General features: G+C 35.1%; 1 protein-coding gene and 1 pseudogene across 9 annotated transcripts; one reads left to right on the forward strand and one right to left on the reverse strand.

Moving 5' to 3' along the window:
- Window positions 1-2,637: 2,637 nt before the first annotated feature.
- On the reverse strand, window positions 2,638-19,801 carry LOC108979865. 9 transcript variants are annotated; one of them, XM_018950649.2, is made up of 8 exons: window positions 19,656-19,801; window positions 10,962-11,100; window positions 9,446-9,500; window positions 9,217-9,275; window positions 7,572-9,089; window positions 6,545-6,582; window positions 6,252-6,453; window positions 2,638-3,007 (listed from the first exon to the last, which is right to left on the reverse strand). In XM_018950649.2, the coding sequence occupies exons 2-8, from the start codon at window positions 11,094-11,096 to the stop codon at window positions 2,942-2,944; spliced, it is 2,073 nt and encodes a 690-aa protein (XP_018806194.1). In that variant the 5' UTR covers window positions 11,097-11,100; window positions 19,656-19,801; the 3' UTR covers window positions 2,638-2,941. The 9 variants fall into 9 exon arrangements, 7 of the variants coding, with proteins under 7 accessions (XP_018806194.1, XP_018806185.1, XP_035547842.1 ...); XM_018950640.2 differs by having other exon boundaries at window positions 9,383-9,500; XM_035691949.1 differs by having other exon boundaries at window positions 7,572-9,122; window positions 9,383-9,500; window positions 10,962-11,105.
- Window positions 17,888-19,165, forward strand: LOC108979471 (annotated as a pseudogene).
- Window positions 19,802-22,212: the final 2,411 nt, after the last annotated feature.

The raw sequence follows: 22,212 nt of genomic DNA on the forward strand, positions 1-22,212 counted from the left end.
AAAAATAAATATAAAATAAACATAATTATTAAAACGAGACTTATTCATGACCAAAAAGGGGAAATGTGATGAATGTGCATGGGCCTCTTACGTACAACACTCACCCCCACATTCTCCAATATTGTCTTTAAAGTTAACCTAACACACAATGTCGGGTTGCTACTTCGCTGCACCACTCATTTCTTTCTTCCTCTGAAGAATTTGGCTCCACGAGATCTCAGGTATTTAGAATCTCAAAAGTGAGATTGTGTCCTATTTCCAAATCTCTTTTATAGGGCGGGACTATCAGACGTCCTTCTGACACACTTCTGACTCCAAGTATGCTTGGATAGGAGTCATTCAACCTCAACTGTTATATTGCAGGATGACAGAGACAGATGGTCAAAACATTGTCTGCCCTCCTTACTGCCTGCCAACTCCTCAATTTGTCCTTGAATTAGGTTTGTCCACGTGACATTAGGCCTAGGCCCTACTGCTGGGTTCAGATGATATGACTTGTCAAGTTGTAACTCCTTCTGTAGACCCGCTCTGGATATGAGTAATGCTAAATACACATTAGCATATGTAAAACTTGGCTAAATTTAACTTTTTACTATCAACAAATAATATAGCCTATTTGAATTTTTCTTTAATTTCTCAATTACATAGAACTAAACATTATAAATTGCAAAAATAGTACATTTTATTCATATGAAATAATTGAATAAATTCCACGAAATAATATGAAATTTAAAATTACACTTTCTTAGATCTGTTATGTATTTAAAACTACCATTAGATAAAAATGACCGCTACATAAAAATTATCTTTAGCAAAGATGATCATTACATGACAAGATGGTATGAAAAAATAATAAATATGACAGTTGAATTTAAAAAATATAACCAACGAATATGTAATTTATAGAAATACAAAAATCAAAAATAAAAAAATTACTTTAATGGTTTAGCTAAATTTATAAATAATCCAATGTGGGATGCATAGGAAATAGATTACAAAAAATAGCCAAGATGGATTTTGTAGCTAAGTTTCAAGTACAAAATTACATAAACTGATGCCAATGCTCTTACTCATGTTTTCGCACAATAGATGATTTATCATGAGCTGAAAACTAAAAAAAGAAATAAAATAGTGATTGGAATTATCTCAAAAAAAAAAAAAAACAGTCACACTTATAATTTCTATATAATTTCAAAAGAATTTTCTTTGTATTCTATTAAGACACCCCACCATTTTATTTTATTTTTATATTACTTTATTGACCTATCCCTAACCCTTTACATGCTAAAAAGACCTTTCACTGTATAATCTTTATTATCCCAATAAACCGATTCGATTTTTTGACATTAAAATTAAAAAAAAAAAAATTGAAGACGAAATTAGGCTACCATTTCTAAGTACCGATTCAATAGAGAGGGAAAAAAAAAAAAACTTTCATATTATAATGGTTAGTTGTGATTTTTTGACTTTCCTCCCTTTTACTATTCTATCATTTTATTATTACTTTTCCAATAAAAAAAAAAATATTCATCTTATTATAGCTATTGACTCATCGTTATTTATCCATTTGCCTTGCTCACATTTTAATTATTTTACTTTATTTATTCCCGCACATTTTACTAAAGAGCGGGACATGCATGAGATAGTTTGGCTTTTGCAAATTAAGAAAGAAAAATGATACATAATGCAAATAAGATACGTACATTTGTTAGATATAATTATGGATTGTACAAACGCAATATATATTTTTTGAAAAAGAATGAGATTTATTATTAAAAATTTATTTTTTTTCAGATAGATCTCATATTTACTCACTTTTTTCAAAATGAGTGCGCGACGATTATGCATTCTATGACTGCAAATACTATTTCTCTAATATTTTTTTCTCCTATTTTGGGGTACTAACACTATCTAAAATGTATCATGAACAGGCTATCCAAGTAGAATATGCAAGAAAACCAAACAATAAATGATTTATTTTGTTTCCATTAGAATTTGCCACTGTCGATCGATTTTGTACACGAAGTTCTGGATACCCTCTCCATTTTTGTAAGTTTTTTTTTCTCCTTTCCTCTCTAGGTAGGTAAATCATGAGGCCCATCTGTGTTGTATCAGATATTCATGTATAGGTAAGATGGTTTTATATAAATGGAGAGGTAGAGGTATGACAAATAGCATTTATTTCAAAATATATAAAGGAACAGTAAGCTGCAAGCAGGTCTGGAACTGGTCTAACCTAATTCAGTTCGGCCTGCAACGTATCACAGGGGATTGTTTGTGTAGAGCACATGCAGCTGAACATTTTACTACTGAAACTTACTCATTGGACATGTAGAGATTGCCTGAACTATAGAGCTTTGGGTAACAAAGAAATAAACACACAAGGACATTTAGGCCTCGTTTGTTTTTACAACCATTCCTATTTTATCTGATCATTACAACTTTTTCAAATTTCCATACAAAAGAAAATAAACAATTCAACCTTTATAAATCTCAAAACAAAAATAATTTTAAAAACTAATATTCTAATTATATTTTATTTAACTTTTAACTTTTATCTCAACTCATTTCATCTCATCTGTAAAAACAAACGAGAGCGTAATGCTTCTTAGCAAATTAAGTGGACTTGCAAAGCAGTAAGGTACAATGAAATTGCTTATTAGTAGGTCTATGTTACACGTGCAACAATGCAATTTGGAAATCATATACGACTCTGACTTACAATATGGTGTAGGCACTCAACCCAAGCTTTGTTTATCTCTACATTCAACTGGCACAGAGATATGTCATCTCGATAAATTAATAAATAAAAGTGAAGAATAGATTGATACAAGGTCCAGTTTTAAAAAATTGAATACACCACAACATCAATGACGAAATCTTCTGTTGATAGAGAGTCTCACGATTGGCTTTGTAACTTCTGAAATATATGAGAATGAGTTTAATGACTACCCTGTGCTTTTGACATGCCTGTCAGTATAACGTTCCCCAAAGAATGCAGAGAGACCTGCAATACATTCACACATGAGCCCAAAAGTTTGTTTCTCGCAAGAGAACTGCTACATATACAAAAAGATTACACAAAGTAAACCCACAAACTGATGTGGTTTCATGAAATCTGTTAGATCTACTTTATAATAAAAGTAACTTTACAATCTGACATATCACATCAAGCTACATCAGTTTGTAGATTTACTTTTGTGTAATAACATTGTGGCTAAAGTATTTTTCTTCTCGCAATATTCAAAACACAGCAAAAATGAGCTCAATAAAAGAGGTAAAGAGTTAAAGGCGAATTTGGTAAACATCATTCAATCACGCTTTTCTTACACTCTTTCAATTATTCAAGTACCCAACAAAGTCAATATCAAAACCAAATTTGGGATGAATGCTGTGCTAAGATAAAGGGTGAATTCACTGAGAATGATAAAGATGTTTATATGCTATGAAGAATATGTAACCACAGCCTATTGCTTTCTAAACAGAGATCGAGGAAAAATTTGTCTTACGATAAACTCCTGTAGAAAACTGAAACAAATTTTCACTTAAGCCAGTGCTTTTTCTTTTTTTCTTTTTTTTGGGTTGTCGCATGCACTTCATGAACTCACTGCAAACAGAAAAATAAAAAAAACATCTTTAGAAAAACTGAGAAGAAAATATTTACTTACAGATTACAAAAGAACACGTAAATTCTTCATGGAGGAAATCTTTGAATGGTGTAGACAACAAAAGCATGTCTTCTAATTTATAGAAGTACTAGCACAATTTTTTTTTTTACAAGTACCTCAGCACAATTTCAAGGCTCTAGAAGGGAAAAGAAAAGGGGAAACAGACATGGATGTTAGAAAGGTTTTCTAATTGGAAAATGTTTGGTCCATGAAAAGAACTACAAAAAACTGCTTTACAAAATGATGTGGCTTAACAAAATTTGAAGGTTCTGAAAGGGAAAAAGAAGAGGGAAAAGGGACAGGGAAATTAGAAAGGTTTTCTAATTGGAAAATGTTTGATCCACAAAGAGAATGAAAAAAGCTACCTTATAAATGGCATGGCTTAACGTGTGATACTTTAAATTGTATATGTACTTTTATGATAAAGTAGATTAGATATATCACATTAAGCTATGTCAGTTTGTAAGGTTTTTTTGTAATTCTTTTTGTGGACTTAACACTCCTCTTTCTAATTTATGAAGCAAAAAATGGGCTATCTAGATTAATTGATGCAAGACTACAGAGCACACAATATTTATATTTCTTTTCAAGTATGAGTTTTTGTGTGAAGAAACAAATTACGGTACCAGTTATATCAATTGGGGAGACGTTTCTCACTCATGTCATAACTGATTTTGATTTAGTTGCTTGAAAGTATATATACAACTACATAGTCCAAAAACCACTGTTAGGATGCCCGTTTCACAAGGTTCTTTGAAAGTGTTTTGTGTTTTAGTGATGTTTGGGAAGGAAATATCTGAGAATATCTGATAAATATATGAGAATACTTGAAAACAGTTGTGTTGCCAGATGGAGCCAAGGGTCCTTCATGGGCATTTTATATTGTGTCTATCTTTCTTCAAATTGGACAATCAAGTTCACATAGAAAATTGGAGAAAATCTTAACTTCTGACATATATCCATCAAAGAATATGGATGATGGTAAACAAGGAAACCAGCAGAGATGGCAAATAACTGCAGGGTCTTCCATGAATTCTATATTTGACTTTGTTAATTGATAAAAACAAATGTATTTGATGCCCCGCCCAAGAAAGAGACTCTGTACGACCTAGCAACATAGCCACAAACCTAACACCGCCATTGCCCTACATTGTTACCTCACTAAGGGTAGGTTTGGTATACAAGACAAAACACAAAATTCTCATCTCATCTCATCTCATTATTACACATTTTTCAAATCACCATACAAAATATAATAAACAATTCAAATTTTTCAAATCCCAATACACATTTTTCAAATCCCAAAACAATAATAATATTAAAACATAATATTTTAAACTTCAAAACAAAACACAAAATTCTCATCTCATCTCCCAAAACCTGCCCTAAATCCTCAAGCACCACCACAAAAAATGTCAAAGGTGAAGGTAAAGCCTATCAAAGTGTGGGCATAAAATCAAATCCTGATAACAGGAACACTCATATTCCAAAGCTAAAAGACCCTAGTTTATATTCATCTCAGAAATGAAGCATGACGCAAAGAATCAAATCAAACCTCACTAGTGTTTCAGGCAAGGCTACAGTGGAGACCTCATCAAGCCAACGGATGTTTTAATCATGGAAACTCAGTTGCACATGTTGGAAACAGCTAAGACATCCTACATATCAATCAATGGCCATGGAGCTAGAAAGAGTTGAAGAAAAGTCAAATTCCATTACTAGGGCATCTTGAAAGAAGAGCAAGAAGCTCAAATTGTGAACATACCACAGAGAGGAAAAATGTAATTGAAGAGTTCCATACTGCAGGAAGGGAGAACAGTGCCAGGTTGGTGGTGTTGTTTTGCATTTAGATTAGAATATGCATATAAGGATAATGGAACTAGGCCGCTGGATGTGGTGGTCAGCCATGATGGCTGAAATTTTGGGCCATAAGAAAAAGAGGTTACAATGTACTTTTAAAAATATTGACCAGTAGTTGTAAGGCTTTAACAGAAGATGTTAATATAAGAGTTTACTTGTCACAAACTTTAAATCAATGGTTTAATAGTTCATATTGAGAATGTAGAGACTAAACTAACACCTACGTACAAATTGGGAAAAGGAAGAATGTACAACCCTTTTTGTTTTTGTTTTTTGTTTCTGCACATTCATGTTATTTTACTCTACAGATTTTTTCATTAGTTTTCTAGCAGTTGTTCAGAAACAGACACTACCAATAAAAAACCAATTCATCATTTATTGAGGAAAAACCAACAATTTTGCCTGTGTAAAAACCAAAAAAAAAAATATAATAATAAAGCACTCCAAATTTATTGGGGAAAAAATAGGGCATTGCCTAGAGGATAAAAGAGCATTAAAAAAAACAATTCATCATCTCTTTGAACTCCAAAAAGAAAGGGGGTAAAGGGAAAAAAGTAAAAAATTAATGGTGCAAAATAAACTCCAAAAATTTAGGCACTCCTGAGAGAGAGAGAGAGAGAGAAAAAAAATTTAGGCATGTTTTAAACATTAGGTGCTACAAAATGCATGTCATGACCAAAACCTACTTTTATACGAAAAGTCCAAGGATAGTGTCATAAAAACCTTAGATATTAACCGCATGGATCTTCTGGGAAGTACTTTACGGGCAATGTGTTTCGAGCTTCTTAAAATCTTTGCATCAGGTTTAGGATAGGAACTTTGATCTTCTCCATCTGTATGTTTCCTCTTTTTAGGAGGTTCTTTAGATTTGGTGTCATTAGAGCTTAAGCAGGTCCTTTCGACAGAGTTATCGATCTGGGAGCATCTGAAAGAAGCAAAAAGAGCTGCGCGCTCAGATTACCACATTAAATTTAGAAGTACAAAAACAAAGAACTTTGCTTGAGAAGAGAGATTACTCTGAGCACTCCTTTCCATTGATTACGTTGCTCCTATCCTGTAAACAACAGGGTCTCATTAAATATTGTCAATGTGATTGAATGTAACATGCAGGAAACATAGATCTATCTTCAGAACCAAGAGACTGGGTATGTTCTAAACATAGGCAAAAATATATTACTTCACTGTATTGAAGATCCCTTCCCGCATCTCTGTGGGTGGGTTGGTTTCTGTGTCTGTGCTTGTATGCACATGTATAAGAGAGGAGAGAGAAGCAAGGTAAAAGAGAGAAGACAACAAATACCAGCATAAATCGCATGTTATACAATGAATCCCAAATTTTATACCACACTTTCAGTTAAAATAAAAAATAAAAAATAAAACAAAGAATTTCAATCAGTTAAAAAACAAAACAGATAAAGCATTTGCACTTGTGAAACATATCACAAATATCCTTTTACCATCAAACATAGACAAGTGGCTAAAGGCAATAATATAAAATTGAGCATCAAATAAAAGAATCCACCAAATGCTAACCAGTATATACTAGGCAAACAAGCAAGAAAGAGGTGAAGAGAAACTATTGATTATAAATATACTGGACAAAAATTCACTCTCGACCATGTCTGTTATAAAAGAGAGGAAGAATATATAATTGACTCAACACAAACAGTAGAAAATTAAGTGAATAGTAAAAAAAAATTATTCAGGTTAAAGTGAGATCAATGTAATTCTATTCCTAAGTGATCTTAACTATCAATTTAATTAAGCATCAAACTGTAGTATTTGCCTGGTATGACATCGTATAATGCATCAACTCATGAGTAATTTGATCTCTGGAAAATATGACTTCCAATAAAATTACATATAAAAGACATTAGAATTTTAAAACAGACACATTTAAAAAATGGTATACAGAATTGCAGCTGTTATATCAAACATTCAATCAAAATTTGGCAGCAGACACATTATTCCTCTCTTCCTCTCTTTTGTTTTGGAGGAGGATGAGTTGAGGAGTATAAACTATGTAGAGAAAACAAACCATACCCATTCTTCAAAGGTTGTTGGCGAAAGATTCCTGTAAGTTTCATCATTAAGCTCACTTGAGTTGGCCAATCCGGCCAATCCACCTTGTTCCTTTTCTGTTTTGTGCTCCAGATCAACCAAATCAAGAGAGCCACCATTTTCACAAGGTGAACATGATGCATCTTTACGGCAACTTGCAACTTCTGATGTTGGCATTTCCATAGAAGCACTTGTTGGCGAAAGATTCCTGTAAGTGTCATCATTAAGCTCACTTGAGTTGGCCAATCCACCTTCTTCCTTTTCTGTTTTGTGTTTCAAATCAACCAAAACCAGAGATCCACCATTTTCACAAGGTGAACATGATGCATCTTTACGGCAACTTGCAACTTCTGATGTTGGCATTTCCATAGAAGCACTAGTCGAGAATCCAGGATATACCATACTGGGATTCACAAGACTACAACTGTTCTGAAGACTCGAGTTTTCAAAATTTTCATCACCGCACTTTGAGTTTTGATCCTTTAATGTGAGATGTCTTAGTGGACCATCAAATATTGGTTTGATAACAGAATCACCATTTTCACAAGATGAACATGATGCATCTTTACGGCAACTTGCAACTTCTGATGTTGGCATTTCCATAGAAGCACCAGCCGGGAATCCAGGATACATGACACAGGGATTCACAAGACTAGAACTATTCTGCAGACTTGAGTTTTCAAAAATTTCATCACCAGGCTTTGAAGTTTGATCCTTTAATGTGAGAGAACTTAACGGACCACCAGACATTGGGTTGATAACAGAATTACATGCTGTCTTTAACTGTGGAGTGACACTGACATTTGAATCAAGGATTACAGTACACTGATCTTTATCACAGGACTTAGCAGCAGAATCTATCTGGTCGTGCACATTGAAATTGGGTTCAGATGAGACATGCATTTGATCTCTCTTCAAATTCTTTAACTTATCTATGCATGGCATTACTGCAGAGGACAGTAAAGATGCATCACATTTATCTGGTTGTTTAAACCCCAGATGATCATTTTCTGTCATTCCCGAACTTGCAGAAGATCTTGTCAGTACATGAGCATTGTTAATTTGGCCAGGCTCTATATTCAATATAAATGAATTGTTCATTTCTATATCAGTCTCTCCAAATTTCCCAAGGTCGGAATGAAGACTTCGTGACCTATCCCTGTGAACACCCTCAGAAATGTAAACCTCATTTTTCAACCTCTTAGTCCAATCTGATGGGCTTGAATTCAGATCAACATGAAGATTAATGCCCTCTTCTGACATGACATAAAACTCAAAAGAAGGGGAAGGAACGCATGAAGTTTTCATAGATGGCACAATAACATTTTCTGCAGGACATGCATCAACATTCATCTTTCTACAATTTATCCCAGGCCCATTCTCCACTGTGCCATCTCTTGCGAAGCCCAATCGTGTGTTATCAAAGCTTTCTCTCAGGGACTCTCTATGATTAATATCACTTCTATCACGTTGGACAACAAGCTGAGAGGATGACATCTCCTGAAGATTATACATTAAACCACGTAAGTCATCCTGCATACAAAGATGCAAATGAATTCTAACAATGTAACAACAAAACATCTAATAGATAGAAACTCTTGTACAAGCAAGGAAAAAGGAGCCCAACTGTAGGCATTCTCATCTTGCGAGGCCACTCGAACACCCAAGAGGCACCTATTTGGAAAGCTGAATCAGTAAAGTAGTATCATTGTCAGTTTTCTCTTTTTATTGGCACGTCACACAATTACACAGTGGATTCAAAGGCAAAACCTCATCCTCCATCAAGTTCTTACAGGAAGATGAGGTGCAACTTGAGCAAGCTCGTTGGCACAATGTTGTTTCATCATCTTGCTTACTTATATGAAGATCTGCAGTCAATATAACTCTGCCATGTCTGATACTTGATGCTTCCTTTCAAAGTAAAATGGAAAGAAGATGCAATCCTTTTGTTAAGAGACCTATAATGGGTTAATTTTGTACTTTTAGATTTTAATAAACAATATGTATAAAGAGAAACTAGATACCATCTCTGGCAGACTCTCTTATTATCTATATTGGTCTCCATCATCTAACAATTTTCTAACATGAGTACCGGGCTCTAATTTTCTGTGAGGTCTTAAAGTCTAGCTAACCCTTTTTTACTAGTAATTCATCAATCTGCAACTTTGAAAAAAAAAATTCTTCAATGCTCCATGAGCAAGAGTCAAATTTCTGTTTTGATTTACTGTCTATGGCTCAAAGGGCATGGAGATGTAATGGTGAGGTTTCTCTTGGAAGAGAGCCACTATTTTAATACAACCCCAGCAAGACCCTTTTCCTTTCTTTAATCAAATTCCAATTTATGTAACTAGTATATGCTCATGAGCGAACCAAACACAAAGTCTAATTCCAATTTGTGTTTGACATGTATGTATGGAAGTATATTGTATATATCGTGATCCACTGGGAGAAGGTTTTACAGGGCATTAAGTAGGAATCAATTCAAATAACTTTAACAAGATAGGCATGAAGGACCATGATGAACACCTAGGTAGTAAATTGACAGCGAGTGCTGACTGTTGTGGGCATAATTTGAACTTCTACATGTTGCAGTCTAAATAGAGGCCAAAGTATCTTTGGTAGGCTTCTTAATCTCTATTGTTCAACGATTTTCCTACCAACATGATGGATCTTTTTTTTTTTTTTTTTTTTGGGTAGGTAAGATAAAATTTTATTCAATAAAGTAAATAGGCATAGCCCAAGTACACGGAAAGTATACAAAAGAGAATACTTAGTTACAAGTTAGGAGCCAGAAAATGATAAAGACAGTTATGAAAGCTAGCTCCATTGAATAAACTAATATTCAATGGATCTTCCAATGATAAATCCTAGAATATCAGTTGAAACAATCACAAAGTAGGCAAAATCAACTCTAAAAAGCTTTAACTATCGGGCAGTCTATCAAAAAAGTTATCAAACACAGAAAAACTCAAACACCTCACATGCAAGCAAGCTCACCCAATAACCATGAACTCAATGTGGGCCTAGCATATGAAAAAAACAAAACATAAAAGAAACAATACGTAACTGCAATTGAATTGAAGACCTTACATGCTGCCATCTTTTATTTTGAAAAGAAAAGCACATATTTTAGTAACTGCCATTCTCAAAACCTCAAGGAGAAGAAAAAAGTGCAATAACAATGTAAATAAAACAAGTCCATGCTAGCAGTTTAAAACTATCAGCTAAAATATGGAATATGGTCCACATAACGAAAAACAAAATGATAATAAACATTACCACATAACAGCTGAAAAAGAGATAAAAAGGTTCTGGCTCCCCTTCATATGTGATTTACTTTCGTCAAAGAAAAAAATAGCTTGAAAAGAATACCTCTAAGTAAGAGATTAGTAATGTTGCCAATCCTGAATGTGATCTATTAGCAGGCAACCCATACTTTTTGCACAAACTTTGGAGCTCTTTCCTTGAGAGTTTGTGATAGGAATCCTCATTTGTCTTATTTGCCATCTATCTGGACTTGAAGAGTCATCATGCAAGAACAAGGATCCAAATCATGGACACATCACTCACTTTAGAATGTAAGATTTGCAGAAAGCACTTCTTGAAGAACTTTATTATATAAGGGAAACAAAATACAAGTAAAATGCATGGTTTACACATTAAGTACCATTGACTTGAACTCCTTGTTACTTTACAATATCACAACAACACTTGGATATGTTTCTCCAAACAATGCCCTCTGCCCTTGCATTTCTACATCATGTATCCTTCTTTAAAAATGAGAACTGCCGGTCCAAATGTTATACTCATTGATTGTGATAGTTGTTATTTAACGTTCTTATCAAATCATGTGATCAAGCACTTAAATAGCCCCTGCTACAATATACAAGCAATGCTTAATGATGTACCACTGTCATATTTGGAAATGTGAAAATATTCATGTCTTTGCCTATGCACATGACAGCAAACAAAAGAGGAGCGAGAGAGAGACACAGACAGAGAAAGGATCAAACTATATTTGTTATACTGTTGAGTATATATGTATACACACTATATTTCACACAATGGAACAGGTGTTAAAAGTTCATTTTGTTAATTCGGTATTGCTTATTAGTGCATGGTATACGACACATAAAGCACATAATTTGTAGCTACATCCCTACCAATAAAAAAAATGTAGATACCATCTTTTTTTTCCTTTCTTTTTTTTATTAGCACTGGGTGTCCGAAGCAAAGTCCCAACCGATACAGGAAGTGCAAAGACTCTCAACAATGAGCTTCCTGCAAGTGCACCTCAGGTAATTCAAGGAGGAATTCCCCCAGCCCAATGGCCCCTAGAAATAGTTTGCACCTTGGGGTTCGTACTGTAGATCTAGAGGGAGCATATCACTAAGACCAAGGCTCTTACCACTTGCGGATACCATCTTTCTATTAGCCCATTAACTTATTTGTAGTGAACTCTAACTCTCCTTGAGTGCTTTTATTATTATTATTTTTATACTTCTTCAGATGGTCATAGTTATTATTTGGAAGATTACCTTTTCATGTGGCATGTTACTATGAAGTGGTAGTTAATATTAACCTAAAACACCAAGCTCATATGTTATTAAGATAACATAATAATATGTAACGCCCCAATGGAAGACCCAAACCACATGGCCTATACTTCAAAAAGCCTAGTCAATGATACAATTAGAGCCCTATTGGAACCTTATAAAGAGCAAGGACTTCTCATTTCCAAGTAATGTGAGATCACATATACCACCTACCCTTATCCTTATCATATGGGGTATCACATAATATCCTCATTAAAAGTCTGATATCTTCTACTCCATTGAGGGAATTATGTATTTTAGCTGATTAGCTTTCACCTTGAGGTGTTCTTCCTCCAATGTGTGTGCGGTTGTGTGCATGTGGGAGTTTGTATGAAAGGGATTGAAAGAGACAATAAGATATTGTTCTAAAGTTAGCTAAATGTTCGCGACACAAAAAGTTCTGTTTGGATAAAGGATACGAGTTTTTACAATTTTGTTACCTAAACACTTCCTACAATTTGGATAGTATGTGGACCCTACAATATTACAAGTTGAACCTGGGCAGTGTGGAGCCCAACATTATATAAAATGAAGTCCATATCTTGGGTCAATATTTCTCAATCTAAAATGTAGAAAAAGTCTGTACCAAAGACTTATCGGTAAACCTGATCCCAGGTGAAGTGTTGCTTATTAGATAAATTTGATATCCACCGTATTCTGTTCGAAGGCTTAATAAGAATCCCAAAGGTGTCTATATATATATATATATATTTTTTTTTTTTTAAAAAAAAAAGCAGATATAGATGGTATGCTAAGCTATGTTAGTGTGTATCTTTACAAAGTCCCACATTGGTTTAGTAATGCTCTGGTATAGTCTTTGGCCTCCTATTTGTAGGCTACCTTGCATAGCATAATTGATATACATACAGAATTGATCAATACAATTCTAACATGGTATCAGACCCACTACTCTGATCCTTTCAGTACAAGTAGTTTTCATCCTTCTCAACATTCTTCCGTTGCCTCTGTCTTCTACGGTTGAACCATTCAAGTGTTGCTCACATGGAATCATCGTAACCGAAGCTCTGTTTTGCTCACGCAACATACCGTTGGGAAGATCCCATTGAGATCGACTCAACACCAACAAAATCAGTCAAATCAGAGCTCGCATGTGCCCCCACGCGCACCTCACGTCGCTAACGTCAGCCCTAGTCTTGTCAGCAACCACGTCAGCAGTTGTCCGTTGACCCTTGATCATTGACTTTGACCGTTGACTTTGGCTTTTCCTATCCGGGTGTTTTTTGCATATTTTTGCATGTTGATCTCATTTTTGCAAACTATTTTTGCATATCTAGTCTCATAATGACTCAAAACAATGAGATTCTTCGTCCTATTCATGTTATATTAGATGGTAAAAACTATTTGGTGTGATCTCAGTCTTTTCATAACTTACTTAAAGGCCGTGAACTTTGGTTCTAATGCACGGGTGATTGGACAAAGCCAGTGCAAGAATGAGATGAACGAGCAGAACGATTTCTACAGCGCCTTCTCAAATGGAATAGCCATAATCACCAGATCCTTACTTGGATGCGCAACACCTCCATTTCGACTATCTCCAATCTACTTGGTAGCTATGATGATCCTCTATTTGCTTGGACCATGTTAGCCAGGCGTTATGCTACTCCTCATGGGTCCAGAGAGTACCAACTTATGGTCGAGTTATATCAGCTCAAACAGATGCCTGGCCTATCCATCAATAACTTCTTTGATCGTCTTTGTCACATTTGGAATCAGATTGATCTCTCTGGCCCACTCTGGAAGGATCCCACTAATGCTGACATGTATGCCATTCGTCGTGATCAGCATCATCTCTATCAGCTTCTCATGGCGCTACAGGATGAATTTGAGCCAATCTGTGGTCAACTGCTTAATCGCACTCTGACTCTTTCCCTAGAAATTGCTATTAATGAGCTGATCTGTGAGGAAACTCGTCTGCATACATTACAGACTCAGAACAAGCTCAGTGTCTTGGCTATCACTCCGTCAGTTTCCTCCTCTGACCAACCCTCAACAACCTAGTTCTAGAAAGCATGGTCCTAGCAACCATCGCTCCAATAAGTTGTTTTGTCATTATTGTAAATGTCTTTGCCATGCCATCGAGACCTGTTACCGTCGTAACAAGAAAGGAACTCCTACTGCTGCTATTGCTAGTTCAGACACTCCTCAGGTCTGATGTGCCTCAGTCTTCTGGATCCACCATCACTTTCTCTATAGCTAACTTGGAGAACCTCTTCAATTAAGTCCTAATCCGGTCTGGTAATGCATCATCCTCCCCTGCTCTTTCTATTCAGCCTGGTAAGTCTCTCTTTTGGCTTATGGATTTTGCCTATCACAATCATATGACACCCTCATTGTCCTTGTTCTCTAAAATGCATTTTGCACATCCACCACTTGCTATACACACTACCAATGGATCCACTATGCTTGCTCCTAGTATAGGCTCTATCTCCACACCCAACATTTCCATTTCTGAAGTGTTTCATGTTCCTAAACTCTCTTATAACTTGATTTCTGTGGGGCAATTGGCTCAACTTGGCTACCATGTTATTTTTTACCACTCTGGTTGTATTGTGTAGGATCCACGGACGAGACAAGCACTTGGGACAGGCCCTAGAGTGGAGTGTATGTTCCCAATGAGCACTTTGCATCTTACCTCAGTTCCTCCTTGTCCACCCACTGGTGTTTTCCTTCGCCCTCTAGCACTCTCGACTTGGTCATGCATCCTATTCCCAAATACAACAATTAGTTGCTCAAGGTCTTTTAGATTATGTGACCCAAGATACATTTTATTATATTTCTTGTTAGTTAGGAAAACAACATGCTTTGCCTTTTCACAGTAGTGAGTTAGTGTCTATTGGTACTTTTTGATTTGCTACACTGATGTTTGGGGACCAGCCCCCGTAACTAGTATCAGTGGATCTCATTACTTTGTTATATTTATTGATGATTTCACTCATTACAGTTGGGTCTATCTCAAGCACTCTTATTCTGAATCATTGCATATTTATTGTAACTTTGCAAAAATTATTGAAACCCAATTTTCTAAACGTAACAAAATTTTTCAATTTGACAATGCACTTGAATACAAACAATCTACTTTCCAGAGTATCTTGCAAACATATGGCACTATCCATCAAATCTCCTGTCTAGGCACCTCTCAGCAGAATGGACTAGCTAAACGAAAACTTCGTCATATCCTTGACATAGTTCGGACTCTTCTCCTCTCTGCTAAAGTCCCTACCCCATTCTGGGGTGAAGCTATCCTTACTGCAATTTATACCATTAACCACCTTCCAAGTTCAATCATCTCAAATGAGTCTCCATATGAGCATCTGTTTGGATCTCCCCCTAACTATCAACACCTTCGTTCCTTTGGTTCTACTTACTTTGCCCTTCTTCAATCTCATGAACAGACAAAGTTGGAGCCACGTTCTCACCTTTGTTGCTTGCTTGGCTACGACGTGTAACACCCCGCTCCTCACGGTAAATAAAAAAGTCACTTTTAAAAATTATCGAGAGCCGGAGTGCTACTACTAATCCTAACTTAAAAATATTTTCTCATTACTTGTGCCAGATACAAAGATTTTATATAATAAATAAAGTCATTTCGTATTAAAATACTAAAATCATAAATGAAAGCGTGCACATAAGCATTTATTAAAATTTCTCAAAGTCCGTGCCATAAACATAATAACTTAAAATCTCTATACATGATCTACACCATTGTCACGCCTCCCTAGACTAAGTCTCGTCCAGCGCTCTATCTACATAAATATTCTGATTTGAAGTGATTTAAAAACATAAAAAAATAAACTAAAATAAGTCAATAGTTTAGTAAAAAACCATCATAACGTAAACATACTTAATATAAGGTTTTTCATAAAATATTTCATGCTAAGAACTTAAAATCATGATTGTTCATACGTATGCTATGACAAGCATGCATGACTTATCTTGACTTATCTGACTTATCTTATCATACTAGCCCACACACTTAACCATGTATGCAAGGTTGTGCAACAGACCAACATCCCGCGGCCGCAAGGTGAGTTGCTAATAGTAATCTAGCATACAATGGTGGACCACGCTTAGGTCCATGGCTTGCATGTCCACCCATAAATTCGCATTGATACCATGCATCTGAATGAACATCTGATTTACTGTTCTAAGCTTATATTATGCCTGATTTTATGAAAACTTATGTCTTATGCAACGTGAGATGCATAATATATACATAAATATAATATAAAGAATGAAACGTGATGGATGACGTGCTTTCAAATATCATGACATGCGTGGTACGTAAGCACTGGCTTCCAAAGAATTGGCTTTAGTAATATATATATATATATATATAACTAATTAACGTATGCTAATCCTAATTTATGATCAAGCTACTTATCTTGTAGTGTTGCTTTCGAAAATTTTCGACACAAAATCAATCACATAGTTGGATTGGGAGGTTTGTGGGTTTTATAGAAAGATTTGGGAGAGGGTGACGACCAGTTTGAGTTGACTCGGTTAATACATATATTGAAACTAATCTGCTGAACACTCAGTCGTGATCATCTAAAAAGAGTTTAAATTTAAAAACATGATATAGTAGTTCATTCAATATAGGATTGTCAGTGACTGAGGTTGCGTAGGGGACTTCAATTAGTGATGATGTTAAATTGAAATAAATTTCTAATGGCCGATCTTTAAATTTTAAAAAGAGAGTCTAACTCTTTCAATAAATAATAAATGAGATTTAATCTAGTTATTGAGCCTAATAAAACTCCTACTCAACCTCAATAATTTATAGTTACCAATATTCCGACCTAGAATTATTGGACAGGGTTGTTACACGGCGAGACTCAGAAGGGTTATCGGTGTTATGATCCTATTGCTCATCGCCTCCACATTTTCCGTCATGTTGTGTTTTGGGAACATCGCTTGGTTACTGAGGTATCTACTTTTAGTCCCTCTATTTCTCAATCATTTGCCTTAGAGCTTTTTCCAGATGAGCAATCCAATCATTCTCCACCTATGTCCATATCCGATGTTCCATGCATTCCACCTACTCACTCTTCGGACACTCCTAGGCTAGGATCTTTGTCTCTTGAGCTACATCCCTCTTCGGCCCGGCCTATGGATCACACAGCCAACCTTTCCCTTCGTCGTTCTTCTAGGGTAAGATCTATTCCTACTCATCTGCATGATTTTCATTATTACACTGCCCTTGCTACTTTGCACGAGCCTCACTCCTATCGTGAGGCATCCACTAATCCATTATGGCAAGATGCAATGACTGAGGAACTCGATGCATGATTTAAGAACCATGCATGGGATATGATTGATTTGCCTCCTGGAAAGTCTGTAATTGGTTGTAAGTGGATCTATACGATCAAGACTCGCTCAGATGGTTCTATTGAGAGGAACGAAGCTCGACTTGTTGCCAAAGATTTTACACAAGAATATGGCATTGACTATGAGGAGACTTTTGCCTCAATTGCTCGTCTCTCCTCTGTTTTGCACTCTCTTGGCTGTTGCGGCCTCTCATCAATGGAAGCTCTTTAGATGGATGTCAAAAATGCCATCTTGAGTGGTGATCTGTGTGAAGAGGTCTATATGTAGCCTCCACCTAGTCTCTCTCATCCGCTAGCCAAGGTCTGCTGCCTCTGTCGTGCTCTCTATGGCCTTAAGCAAGCCCCTCGTGCCTGATTTGCAAAATTCACCTCTACGGTTTCTCACTTGGGCTACTCCCTTAGTTCCTATGACCTAGCCCCCTTCATTCGTTGTTCCGAAAAAGGTCTCATTTTGCTACTACTATATGTGGATGACATAATTATTATTGGTGTTAATCTTAATGGCATTCAGGAACTTAAGGACTTCCACAATCAGCAATTTGAGATGAAAGATCTTGGTTACCTGAGTTATTTTTTCGGCTTGGAGATCACTTACTCAGTAGATGGTTTCTACCTCACCCAAGCCAAGCATGTCTCTGATCTTTTGTCTCGAACTGGCCCTACTGACAGCAAGGTTGTTGATACACCCATTGAGCTTCATGCATATCTGACCCCCTCATGTGGGGAATTATTGTCTGACTTCACACTTTATCAACAGTTGCTTGCCAACTTAGTTTACCTTTCAGTCACTCGTCCAGACATTTCTTATATTGTGCATTAGGTGACCCAGTTCATATCTGCCCCTCGAACAGCCCACTATATTGCTATCCTATGCATTCTTCGGTATCATAAGGGCACTCTCTTCCATGGTCTGCACTTCTCTGCTCAATCTCCACTAGTTCTTCGAGCATACTCTGATGTTGACTGGGCAGGTGATCCCACTGATCGTTGTTCCACCACAGGTTACTGCTTCCTTCTCGGTTCCTCATTGATCTCTTGGCGTAGCAAGAAACAGACTATTGTCTCTTCATCCAACATTGAGGCCGAGTATCGTGCCCTGGCAGACACCACCGCTGAACCCCTTTGGTTACTACAGGAGTTAGGTGTACCTTTCACCTCTGCCACTCCTCTTTACTGTGACAATCGAAGTGCCATCCAGATTGTTCATAATAATATTTTCCATGAGCAGACCAAATACATTGAGATTGATTGTCATCTTGTTTGTCATCATTTGCTACAAGATTCTCTTTAGTTACTCTCTATCTCCTCTCAAGATCAGATTGCCGACATCTTTACAAAGTCTCATCCTACGGCTCGGTTTCGTTGTTTGGTTGACAACCTCGAGGGGGTTTCTTATCCACCTTGAGTTTGAGAGGGGCTGTTAGTGTATATCGTTACAAAGTCTCACATTGGTTTAGTAATGCTCTTGTATAGTCTTTGACCTCCTGTATATAGGCCACCTTGTATAGCACAATTGATATATACAAAATTGATCAATTCAATTCTAACAAGCTAAACTAATCTGCTCAACTTTTACCCTGATTTTATCAAATGGGATACACATACTTACCCACAAACAAAAGCGTCCACTCAAAAAACGAACACCCTTGGTTTGACTGCTGAGAAAATGGAAAAATATAAGAATTCATAATTTGAAACCAATATATGATTTTTTTTTCCCAAAATTTAGTTCATATTTCCTTGGAGAACAAGAAACCAGGAAAATGAGAAATCCATTTACTTATTTTCTTATCGTTTCACAATCATAAGCCTCCTTTTGGCAGCTGAGAAGACGTAGGATAATAAATAAAATACAAAACATCCCGAATCCTAGTCTCTAAATTGATTTCCTTAACATGAAGTTCAAAATACGTCTAAACAAAATTGAAGTATAAAACACAGTTGTGAACAGTTATCGATTCTTCCGAGCCAAGAAGAATCGAGTAATAGAAGCAAGATTTTCTTTTGTGCACCTACATTTTCCTAGTGACCAAACAGGGGGTCAAACGATTCATTTATACTTTTTATCTTCTCGGTACTGGTAAAAGAGAACAAGTGGGAAGAAAGATCAGGATTGGGTGTACCTGGTCGGAGATTCGCCAGGAAAGCAGCTGAGAATGTACCGGAAACTGCAAGAAAACTTGATTATAGAGATATAGACGGAGAAGAGTTGAGACTTGAGAGTCGTCGCCTACGCTGTGCAACGGGTCTCAAAATCTGGTTTCGTTTTTCTTTGGTGTGAATGTGATTCAGACGGAAAACGATGCGATAAATGGCCGTTTTGTAAAAACAAGAGATATTAGGGGTTAGTGTCAACGTGCACATTTTTAAGTGGTAATGTTCTACGGTAAAGTGCACGTTAGTAATGTACAGACACGTCGATTGTATAGTACTCAAAGGTTTGAAATAATTGTCCAACAAATGGCTAATGGCTATTAGCTGTAGCTGAAAAAGATTAGTTGTACCGGTGAAGGCGAACCCATGGAATTGTAACTAATCTTAAGGCTTAAGAGTTTAACAAATCAGGAGCGCAAGGGATGAGGAGCGATGCTCACGTCACATATTTTTTATATTTTAATATTATTTTATATTTTATTTTATTCTTATCACATCGATTAACTATATATACGTTATCAAAAAATAAATAAAAAATTAAAATAAATGTGATGTATGATGTGTGAGGATAATAAATAAAGTTAGTCCACATGTATATGTCAATTTTTATTTTTAAAATCAGTAATTGGTTTTTCATTTTGTAAACATGTTAGTTAAACTCAAAAGTAATTTTTCATTTCATATTAAATTCCGTTTGAATCTGAAAAGTATCTCATCTTATATTATCTAATTATTACAATTTTTTTAAATTTTTATACAAAATATAATAAATAATTTAACTTTTTCAAATCTAAATTTAACTTTTTTAAATTCTAAAACAATAATAATACTAAAAAATAATATTCTAATAATATTTTTTTTTATCTTTCATCTTTCGTCTAAAATCATTCTATCTTATCTTTGAATTCAAACCGGCCCTAATAAACTTATAATCAATTAGAGACGTTATATTGAGAAGTGTTAGATTTACAAAAAAGATTTTATAAAAATAAACTTCACAAATTAATCTGATTAGACGCGATTCATTAGATTTTCTTTACAGTAAAAAAACGTCTCTGATGAATTACAAGAAGTTATCTTAGTTTAGGGAAATACTAGGGTACCAGATGTGCATTTTAAATATGCACACTAGTGCAAATGTATTTTTTTTTAATATTTAAAATAAAAATAAAAAAATACAAACTCACAGTTACTTTTTTAACTATTAAAAATAAATAAATAAAATACACGAATAAGTAGATGTAGGCCTCATTTGTATTCGTAACCCATTTCAACCCACCTCAATTTATCTCATCTCATCATTACAATTTTTTCAAATTTCTACACAAAATATAATAAACAATTCAACTTTTTCAAATTTTAAAACAACTTTATCAAATTTTCACACAAAATATAAGAAATAATTTAATTTTTATTTTACTATTCACAAACCATCTCAATACATCTCAACTTATTTCTAAATCCAAACCACTCATTAGAGCCGTACTATCATTTTTCATTAGTTTATAAGTTTATGAACTTTTTTTATGAACTTTATTTGGCAAGATCTCTGTGTGAACCACACTTCTCTTTTCGTAAACACAAAAATATTATATATCCATTCAATGTGGATTCTAAAACATTTATTTAATTTTTTATTGAAGACGCGAGTTTTAATTTTTATTTGTTTATATATGAAATCCAAATTTTAAGGCCCGTTTGGATGTTGAGTTAAGTTGAGATAAGTTGAGTTATTTATAAATAGTAATAAGTTAATATAGTGGATTGAGTTTTGTGGGATCCACTTAAGATAAGTTTAAATGTTTTAGATATTAAGATGAGTTTAGATATATTTATGGAAATTTGAAAAAGGTTGTGAGTCTCTCATGTAAAAATGTATTGAGTTGAAAAATATTGTGGTCCCAATTGTAAAGAGATTTTGAGTTGATATGAATTTAATAATTTGAAAGTTTAGTTTTTAGATATTAGAATCAGTTTAAAATTAGACTGAACTAAGTTGATCTTAGTTCAATTCAACTTCCGAATGAGGCCTAAAACTCGGAAAAAAAAAATTATGAAAGATTGTGACTTGAAATCTGTATTCAAACAATAATTTTTAGAAATTTCTAAATTTAAGTCACCTTATAAAATATTCCTTTTAATTGAATTATATTTAAAGTTGATGATCCAATTGCGCAATTTTGTTTTTAAATCACAATAAACTTGCATTAATCATAAACTTTCATCAACACAACATGATGCGTCTTTAGCTAAATTATGGACCAACATATTAGCTTTCCGATTCACACAAACCACCTGCCATGGCCTGCCTCCCTTAATAATATATCTTGGTGCTTCTTCAATTTGGGTATGAACTCATATTTTCCTCTGGTCTGTTTGCCATCTTGTATTAGTTTCCTTTTAGCCAAATTCGCCTTGCTAGGAATCCAATATTACATGCTTTTCATAGAAACAATTTGACTGCATTTGGATCATTCATGCACCAAATCCTCTTCGAAATCTTTTGTCTAGAAGTCAACATAGAAG

This window comes from Juglans regia, chromosome 7 (genome assembly GCF_001411555.2).
Source record: "Juglans regia cultivar Chandler chromosome 7, Walnut 2.0, whole genome shotgun sequence".
Lineage (NCBI taxonomy): Eukaryota > Viridiplantae > Streptophyta > Magnoliopsida > Fagales > Juglandaceae > Juglans > Juglans regia.